Source organism: Palaemon carinicauda, chromosome 3 (genome assembly GCF_036898095.1).
Source record: "Palaemon carinicauda isolate YSFRI2023 chromosome 3, ASM3689809v2, whole genome shotgun sequence".
NCBI lineage: Eukaryota > Metazoa > Arthropoda > Malacostraca > Decapoda > Palaemonidae > Palaemon > Palaemon carinicauda.
Genome location: NC_090727.1, coordinates 55,229,778 through 55,240,461, shown reverse-complemented (window position 1 = coordinate 55,240,461; position 10,684 = coordinate 55,229,778). Strand labels below are relative to the sequence as shown.

General features: G+C 32.8%; 1 protein-coding gene across 2 annotated transcripts in view; it reads right to left on the bottom strand.

Moving 5' to 3' along the window:
* Positions 1–7,159: 7,159 nt before the first annotated feature.
* The window catches only part of LOC137638292 (uncharacterized), a 213,021-nt gene continuing 209,496 nt past the window's right edge, over positions 7,160–10,684 (bottom strand). For both annotated transcript variants that reach the window (XM_068370361.1, XM_068370362.1), the window contains exons 3-6: positions 10,307–10,449; positions 9,136–9,295; positions 8,413–8,622; positions 7,160–7,405 (exon numbers count right to left, since the gene is read on the bottom strand). In XM_068370361.1, the coding sequence (XP_068226462.1) occupies positions 7,297–7,405; positions 8,413–8,622; positions 9,136–9,295; positions 10,307–10,449 (622 nt within the window). In that variant the 3' untranslated portion in view covers positions 7,160–7,296. The remainder of the gene's footprint in view (positions 7,406–8,412; positions 8,623–9,135; positions 9,296–10,306; positions 10,450–10,684) is intronic.

The following is a 10,684-nucleotide window of genomic DNA, read 5'->3' as shown; positions in this document are numbered from 1 at the left end:
TAGGGAAATTCTTAAATGTATCAACATGTAACAAATTATAACTTTGGTATCACTTCTGTAAGCATTCATGGCATTATAAGTACTATATTTCAATGAAAAATAGAATAACATCCGAGATACATCTGGTGGAAACTTGCATCAAACTTTAATCACAAAATCCTTAACTATCAGATCCTAATTTAGCTAGATCTATTATTACAGCAAAACTTTCTTAACTTAAGACTATCCACTAACATTCTTGACACTTTCATATGGATGAATTATATGCATTCACTTGCTATTAGATTGCTGGTGTATCTTGTTTCACACAATGGCGCTCAAAGTATACAAACAAAACACCAAGCTCTATTTTCTTAGCTTGACAAAAAAAGAAGGATGCCTAATAAATGATAATTTCCACTCATATTGTACGAATTCCAAATATGGGTGTAACATGAACGGTGATGTTAGCGGTAGTCATCTTGTCAACCTCTTTGATGTGAGTATGTTTTTGTGAACCAAGTTCAGTCCAACTTATACATGGCACATGCATAAACCAAAAGACCGTATAATTGAAGAGATTATGCATCCTGAGAACCAGTCAGTTTCATTTCAAAGTTGTTGTTTGCATAATACTGAAATTTTGCTTCTGTTTTGAGCATTATAACAATGTGAGTCATTTCAACCTGATAGCGAGTGCTATGAAAGTATTTTCAAGTGATTCTGTGAGTCACATTTAGTGGGGGTCATCTCAATGCAGGCGACACACACACTCTACTCTAGGTAGGCCACTGGATGAAAAGAGGCCCTGCTCTATGTGACATTGTCCCCAAGTCAACGATCCTCTTATCAGGCATGATAACTTGGAAGTAGCGCAAGACAGGAAATATTAGATATTGATGCTATTTTTTGTCATTATTTCATTAGGTGATTTTGGTCTGTTTTTTTTTTTTTCAGATTTCACGATGAGATTATATAACTGATATGTATTAATTGCAAGAGCTGTCCATGTACAATGATATGGTGAAAGTTTAAAAATCAAGAATTCATGTTTTCTGTTTCAGCATTTGATGGTGATTTCAGAATTGTTCATATAATGTTGTTGTTGTTGTTGTTGTTGTTGTTGTTTTTGTTGTTGAAGTTTTTCTTCTTCTTTTCATGTCAGAAGTGTCTTCAATGTTTTTAGAAATGGTGGTCAAGAGACAACTCTCAATGTAAACTCCTATTGTCAACCAGCCAAGTAAAGAAGATTTTATAAGTTCGTTTAATCATCCTATTGGAGTTATGCAGTAAATCATCGACGAAAATTACTTCAAGTTTTTTAAAATACACCAATATATCACAAAAAGGGGTGAAAGATTTTTGGGTCTTTGAATCCACTAATCCAGGCACGGGCCACCTGCAGCCCACAAGCCCAAAGTGTTGTTGTGCAGACCCTGAGACTTCCAGGTTACTAGAATGTTTTCAATTGTATTTATTCCTACCAGTAATCATCATTACCATAATTAGGAAAGAGATGTGTCAGTATTAATACTAATTGTAATTCAGCAATACGGACAGGGATTTGCTTCTTTGAAACCTGTAGACCGTATTGCTTTTGTTCTTGTTGCTGTTGTTGTTGTTGTTGTTGCATATTGCCTTGCACTTTGTGAGGTGTCGTAATGAGCCAAAGTGCTAAATTTCTCAAGAAGCTAGAATCCTTTTGACTTTCAGATAGACCTTGAGTCATGTGGATCGACTTTGGGACTAAGGAGGCAGTTTTGTATTGTGAAAAATTTTTCGTGCTTTACATGTAATGATTTATCAAAAGAAATTAAGAAAGAAAAAAAGAAAAAAAAGAAAAACTATTTAAATTGAGGTCATGGGCTAAAAGTAGAATTATAGAGATATAGCAAATACACGAATCATAAATTTAGAGATTCAATCTGGAAATTTATTAGTTTAGATCAGAAATGTATTCCTCAGAGAAGAGAATCTGATCTACTTACTTAGGTTGTTTTGTGTTTCAAATATTCAATGATTTTATTCAACTCCAATTGGAAATATTTTGAGAGAGAGAGAGAGAGAGAGAGAGAGAGAGAGAGAGAGAGAGAGAGAATTTGCACCTTTCTTTACCGAGGCAAAAAATTAAGTGTGACTTCTCAATCAGCAAACACATCTAAACGGTCAACATCACGTGACCATCACATTGGGACATCGTCCGTTGCAATAACGTTTCATTTATCTGTAAAATCAACTCAGATCTGTTGAGGAGAAATAACAAGGAAACAACAAAGACAATAAATTACCCTTACCACCTATATACTGCTTTTAAGTAATGTCCTTATGATAATAATAGAAGGTCTATATTAAACTCAGTTATTATTAAGGATAAATTTATTGTATCAAAAAGAGTATATTATCAGTAAAATCTATATCTCTAAGCAAAAATTAATATTAAGCTACGTAATCAGGTGCAGAGCATTAATTGTTCTTTTAATACAAATAAAAATACAATCCAGGTTGTTTATATGAATATAATTCAACAAAATAATATTCCCAGATAGCATGGAATATATATTAAAACCAATGCATATCATGGTCACTTGTATGAATTAAGTAACCATCGGAATTCAAATATTGGTATAGATAGTATATAAGATTATATGTTAACAAAAGTATTCAAGAAGGTTACGAAATATATAGTCTATATACCTAAATAGTACAGTCTAAGTATGCTGTAAACCGACATTCAGAACTGTATAAAGAAAATAGTACATTAATTGGACAGTGATATCATTATGTGTTAAAGAAAAATACTATTTTGTTGAAGGACATAACTGTAATATATGACATACAAATACATTTCATGAGGGGCATAAATATATATAAAAACAAAAATATATAATTCCTAATAAGCCATAAATATAGAACAGAAAGAAATTCTGACAAAAAAGCAAAACGGTAAAGGACAATGTTGTGGTTTTCTGGTAGTAGTGCAGAAATATGATATTTTTTTTTATTCTATAATATTTTTCAGAATAATAAATTTCACTTGGTGAAAGAGAAGGAGCAAATCAATGATACTTTGGATTGAGATAGCACCCACAATGACCACTGCGAGTAGTATTGTTCGTGGAATAATGGTCATGTGGCATAGATAGAGCTGGAAGGTTGAGGAGACCAGTGGGCAGGTGGAGATCCTCATACTGCAGGAGCTTCCTGGGGCACTGTAAACCTTGGCATTTCTTGCCTTTATTTCAACTGCAGCCAGTTATCAGGATCTAAGATTGTACTATTGTACAGTTTTCTCTCTTTGGATCAGATTCTTGTGGGAAGAAACATATGTTATGATGAAAAGGTTGATTTTTGAGAATGAATCAAAAGCTTTTGGAATTTAGGAAGGTTTTTATAAGGGTTCTAAGAGATGTTTAACAAATATGTTTACCATGAAAAGAGGAGGGCACATCTTTGGATGATGGACTGGATGTAGGGACGAGCAGTTAATAATGTGCCATGTGGAAATGAAATCACTAAGACGACTCTATGGAGTGATACATGATAGAACGGGAACTTTTGTTGAAAGTGTGCGTGTGCAAGTGGAGGGAAAAAGAGACTGGAAAAGGTGGTGAAATGTACAGTGATGTGACAGTTTAGTACCAAAGTGCATTTTCTTTATTCCTTAGAATTAAATGATAATATTTAAAAAATGGTAAAATAACTAAGTTCACTGTTCATCGTGTACTTTGGGCTACCATCTCCATGAGGGGTATGCTTCAAGGGTTCACTTATTTTATATTCCACTTTAGTAAGAAAAAGTTAAATACATGAATATTAGATACAAGATTAATTTACAGTTTTGTCAACCACATCAATATATTTCTCATAAAGGCTATTGTTGCAAGTTAATGTTGAAAATAATCAATTCTGTACACTTACTGTGGGTAAATTTGCAGATACGAAGGTCAGTTTTATATATTTACACATTAACTCATTTTATCATGGAATGAGTGTATGTGCAGTGAATGAAATAAACATAGTAGGTACTACATTTCAGGGGAAAAAAATACTTGTTTACTTATCAGAATCTTGAGCAGCAACAGAGACATATATTGATGCAGCTACAGCTTGGGTTATGACATTCACACCCATCACAGATCTAATTGATTTGGGGCTACAGTTCAGGTGATACTTAAAACAATGGGGGTGTCACCAAATGACACATTACTACTCTTGATGTGATTCAGCTGCTTTGCTGATTTGATACCTGAGGACTTGGCTGTGCCACACTGTATGAGGAGATCCAGGCTGTTACTACTTACAGAGAGAGAGAATGTTTCAATCAAAGCCAAAAGCTTAATTAAAGAAAAAACTACGATAGAAGGGAAGAAAATAGAAAAAATACTCTTTTTGAGATAGTAAGAAATTATTTATCCTCTCATATGTTGATGTTTTTCTATTACATTCAATATCAAACCATATTCTGTCATTTTTATGAGCCAACATTACATAAAGGATTCAGGACAGAACAAAACCAGTTGAACAGATTAAAAGATATGATAGCAGAAACCAAAAGAGTTAAAACTCTTCTTCAACATAATAATTCATATGAAACCTTTTTTCTCGTGTTTATTATTATTATTATTATTATTATTATTATTATTATTATTATTATTATTATTATTATTTTTATTATTATTATTATTATTATTATTATTATTATTATTATTATTATTATTTGTTTATATGTTCAGATGTCACCATTTTTTTTGTATCATTATAGACTAATTCCTTCAAATGCTATGAATTTTGTACTGCTTATTGAATAATCCCTGTAATGTATTACCTCAACCATTAATCCATTACTTGGGTCACTTCACTTGTCTGTTGATCAAAGGTTAAGCACCGATGACACTTACCTTAAGACGGTGACCAAACTACTGATCAATTGAACTCCTTCGAATTCCGATCAACCCAGAGGCTGCAATGATCACTCAAGCGGAATCAGGATGATTTGTTGGGAAGAAGATTTCCTCGTCTCTTTTCTCAAGGAGAGAAATATATCTTGTCCGCAGAGAAAACCAGATGTGAACCTGTAAGTGAACAATCCCAAAGATAGAGACTTCTCACGGTGGGTATAAAATTGCAATTTAAGGGATGGATAATAAAGGGTCGTATCTTTCAGCTTTCCTTTACCTCTGAAACCCTGGGTTAGGTGTAGTTCTGGACTTTGCGAGGAAGGACTAGCTGATGCAAGCATTAAAAAGAGAATATACATACAAAAATATACTCCGGAAAACAAAACGTATAACTACCTGTAGCTTAAGGATCAATGCTAAATTGATTAAATAAATGCAATACCTTTATATTATTATATATAGTTACCTATAGCTATTATTATCTAAAAATGATAATGAATTGTCTGAAAACCCAGAAACAATGTTTACTTCTCATTGTGAAAAGTAGCTAATAAATAAGAATAATAAAAACAAGAAAAAAAAACGCTATCTGCAATTATTGTAGACATTTGGTCATAATGACACTTGTGTTCCTCCTTCCATTCTTTCTCTTTGTCTGCATGAGAAGAAGAGAGATAAACCCGAAGTATTCTACTTTTGCCTGTTTCACGTGGATATAAAGAAAAAGATAAATCTAACATAATCAAATTTGATATTCCTTTATGAATAAAAGTAATGAATGTTAACGTTACTCTTTTCAATAAATGTATTTGAAATATCAACTCGAAATATTACTTTTTCTGTTCATTTTATTAGGAGTTGTAACTACAAATATTACTCTTTTCATTCAATTCTTCAAAAGTAGTAACTCCTTATCATATCCATTCCATGCAATTCATTAAGAAAAAATAACTCAAAATTCTTACCTTAAAACCCTACATCATCCTATTTTTCTCTTCTCCAATATCCTTCAGCTCTGTGTTCCTTCTCTTCTGATCAGATGTTGACTCAATGGGTCTGACAGACGCTGGTCTAACATATCAGCTTTTCTTAGGTCCAGCATATGACGATGAACAATCTCCCTGTGCACCAGTCAGTCAGTCAGTCAGTCTTTTGTTCTACCAGTTCATCTGATCTGCAATTGAAAATAGCATCAATATATGAGGGCTTTATAAACTGCAAGTGTTTTACAAAAGACAGAATCTCTGCAATAAACAGCTTAGTTTGATGTTCCTTTATTTTGATCATTAAATGGAGAAATAAATTGATTAACTATTATAATATTATTCTTGAGCAGCAAAGCAAATCCATTTTAATATATAAGTTCATAATAATTGATTTATTTCTGATAAGTTTACTTTAATGTTACAACTAATCATATATAGAACAAGACATTACACAAAGAACTCACCTGTCAGACTGTTATTGAGATTATTTTTTTTTCTTTTATTGCCTGGCGTTGTCCCTTTGAAGGACTTTGTAAGGATATTGTCTTTGTTCACCTCCCGAGAGAGAGAGAGAGAGAGAGAGAGAGAGAGAGAGAGAGAGAGAGAGAGAGAGAACTTTTTCCTGAAGAGCTTTTGCTCTACAGACTCCGTCCAGAAATTTAAGGGAATATTAGGGACATATCATATGACATTATCAATGGAGATTAGTATAAAATGAATAAAAATTGAAAGGTGCTGAAAACACAATTTTTATTATTCACAGATTTATTCATGATGAGCTCCACTATTACATATTACCTACCATCACCTCAACCATCTCCGTCCAGATCACTTAAATAGATTTTGCTTTCATGAATAGATAATAGACAATGTTTACAGTGAATCTTAACACATTCAAGTCTTGCAATATTTTGATAAGAATATGTCATGATATAAGTCAAACACTACTTTGGTAATTAAAAATATTAATTGTATATGAATGATAACAAAAAAGAAAAGTTTCCAAAATAGATATAATAGAAGAGAACAAACAGTAGAATGAACATAATAAAAATTTCCAAAAACAATAGATTTCTGTGAAAAGATTTAATTGTTCCCTAACAATATATATATATATATATATATATATATATATATATATATATATATATATATATATATATATATATATATATATATATATATATATATATATATATATATATATATATATATATATATATATATATATATATATATATATATATATATATATATATATATATATATATATATATATATATATATATAATCACATCCCAATCAAGAAATTACCTTAATGATCTAAAAGTTACCTAATCATTATAAGGAGTTGGTTAAACCTGAATCATTTAGTGACAGATTATAAATTAAAATTTGGTGATTAACATTTCGAGACATTTGTTTCACAAGGATCAGATGATATTGCACTCCTTTTTCTTTTTAGTTGACGCCTCAGCGTTCATTTTAAGAGATCTAAATAGTTCAGTGTCGATACCAAGGAACATCTCTGCATCAGTCACCCTACCGAGCAAAGAAGAAAAAAAACATTATGAAATAAACTTTGGTCGTTTGCAATGACTCAGCAAAAAAGCTAACGAAAAATGGCATAGGATATGATGAGGAAATCTTTATTCTACATAGAAAGAAATAATAATGGTAGTGAAAGAAAGGAGAAGATGAATATGACGAGAATTGAAGGAAGTGAGGAAAGAATTGAAGGGAATCATAAATACTGAGATTCAAACAGACATAATCAGATATTCTAATGAGATGATAATGAGCAGAATAATAAGAAAAAGTGAAGATGATAATGAGGTGGAAATTGCTCTACACATCAACACCTCTCTATCATCCACACAACGACATTCTCTGGAAATGTCTCTGATTCCATTAATGAAGATACAAAGGAATATCAAGTGATCGAATGAGGAAAAGAAAAAACTAATAATAAACAAATCATAGACCAAAACCAAAAGAAAAATAGTTTTGAAACTTGGCTTATAATGAATACAGATTAGTTGTTTAGGGTCATAACCTGATGAAAAATTTAGAACGCTGGTTGAGAGAGAGAGAGAGAGAGAGAGAGAGAGAGAGAGAGAGAGAGAGAGAGAGAGAGAGAGAGAGAGAGAGAATGATGATGCCTAAATAGCGTGATGACCATTAACAATTAGACCTACGATATGAAAAGAATTACCGGATTTTATAGAATAAACCATTTTTTTAGGCCCATGGTCTGCTTAAAGTAGAGAGAGAGAGAGAGAGAGAGAGAGAGAGAGAGAGAGAGAGAGAGAGAGATGCTGCCTAAATACAATGAAGACCATAAAAATAACACCCATGATATAAAAAATTACCGGACCTAATAATATAGATTATTTTTTTAAGCCTATGGTCTGCTGAAAGGCTTAAGAGGCATGTTAGAGAGAGAGAGAGAGAGAGAGAGAGAGAGAGAGAGAGAGAGAGAGAGAGAGAGAGAGAGAAATCGTACAATACAGATGAAGAAGGAAAAAAAAAAGAAGAAGCAAACTCACCATCTAACACCCAATCTACATCCGGTGAATTTCTTTGCCTTAAGATCCATTTCTCTAAGTAAGGCTTTGTCATCTGGTCGTTCATCTTCTGGGAAACAGATTAAGAGTCTCACCCTGACTCCCTTCAAGGAGTTCATCATTGGGAGGAGGAAATCCCGAGGACTCCTCATCTTCTTGGAACACCGAGGAAAGCAGATTGAATAGAAGGATCTGTTGGGAAGAAGAAGAATGAAAAGAAGAAAAATCGGATGAAATGAAAGGAAAGAAAAGAAAAGGAAATGATGTCAACCATATTTTTAGTTATTGTTTTACTGACATCTGGTTTTGTTAAGATAAACAAGTGCCTCCACACACACACACACACACACACACACATACACACACATCTTCACGTACACAGTATTGCAATTAATTTTTCAATGATCCCAAATAGGATATGAATTGAAAATAGAAATAAACCTTTAAGTATCATTTGAAAAGTGTACAAATTGATAAACTTATTTCTATTTCTATAATAATTAATAATTGATTATTTCTATTAATAGGCCTATGAGATTTTTCTTTCTCCAAATCTGATGTCGATTTAAATTCTTATTTCAAATCAATTTTTCTGTTCAACAAATTAATATAATAATTATATCTCTCTCTCTCTCTCTCTCTCTCTCTCTCTCTCTCTCTCTCTCTCTCTCTCTCTCTCTCTATTAAGGAATGATGTGTTCTCACCTCCTTGCATCCTGTGGTTGCAATGCCCGAAGGATGTCCCCAACTTTCTCGATGTCTTCTTCCTGGACATCGCTGACCAAGACAGTGACAAATGGATCCCTCATCAAGAAAGGAATTGGGTGACTGACGCTGCTGACATCCTTCACACTAAAGTGAATCCCTGAAAGAGAAAAAGGTTTAAAGAAGAAGAAGGAGAAGAAGATGAAGAAGAAGAAGAAGAAGAAAAACAACAACAACAACAACAACATTGAGGAAAATGAAAATCACAACTGAACATTTTCTATTTGTTTCTTTCGTAAGATTTTAAAGGAAAAGACCAAATGGGAATAAAGATAACTGAAACAACGAATTTAGAGACGAAATTACTTAAGTTAGGAGCTACGGGTTTGCGTTGATGTGTGTGCGAGTTAATCTGTGTGTGTGCGTGAGTCAATTTATGCGTACGTGCGTTAGTTAATGTGTGTGTGAGTCAATGTGTGTGCACGCGTGCATTGTAGCTTCTATCATATATTGGGATAACATCAGTCTCTTCATGAAATTCTCGCATAGAGCACTGTATAAAGAAACTAAGCGAATAATAACTCAGCTTCATTGGACTATCACAATATTATTGGTCGAGATAATACTTTTCACGTCCCTTTCGGTGATTGGCTGTTGAGATCGAATGACTCCGCCCACATTTTTTGTGGAGAACCAATCAGCGCAGAAAGGAGGCGGAGTCAGGAGGAGCCTTGATTGACTATCACCGTTCCCGATACTGGTTTCCTCTTCATTACCATCATGATCATTACTATGCATTACTGTCACCATCGTTAATATCATTATTTGTGAAATCAATAGTGACTATAGTGATATAGTGAGGTCACCTTTAAACTGAATCATTTCCTTTTAATTTAAGAAAGGAAATAAAAGAAAACTAAGCATCGAAAGCTTTTAAATTACTTCAGATCAGATGAAAACAATATTGTCCTATTTAAGAAAAGAAAAAAAAAAACATGATTGAGCCTTGAATGTAATGTTCTAAATTTATAGAGCAATAATGATAATAATAATAATGATAGTTACAATAATAGAAATAAATGATAATAACGATATTAACAGAACGAATGACAGGAATGGGATAAGGGGAAGAAGGCCTGATATCATAAAGTCCCTCATCCTTTCAACTCACCTAAATATCCAATCTCTTTTGTCTCTTGCAAAGATTGACAGAAGGCGTCGAGGCTGACTTGGTCCGGAAGCCTCGCTCTCAGTCCCTTCACATTTGGAGGGATTTGAAACGTTGGGTTCCAGATGCCTTTGTATTTCTCACAACTGTTCCAAAGAGAAGAAAAGAAAGATATAATTATTAGATTCGTTCGGGAATTTTATCATCAAGTTGATTGATGATGATGATGATTAAGATGACGATGTTAATAATGATGATGATGATGACAATGATGATGATGATGATGATGAAATAGAAAAGTAAAAAGGAAGAATTTCGAGGAATATCGAAATTAATATTAACTATAAATGAGAAGGAAAGTAAATTTGAGACTTTTTTATG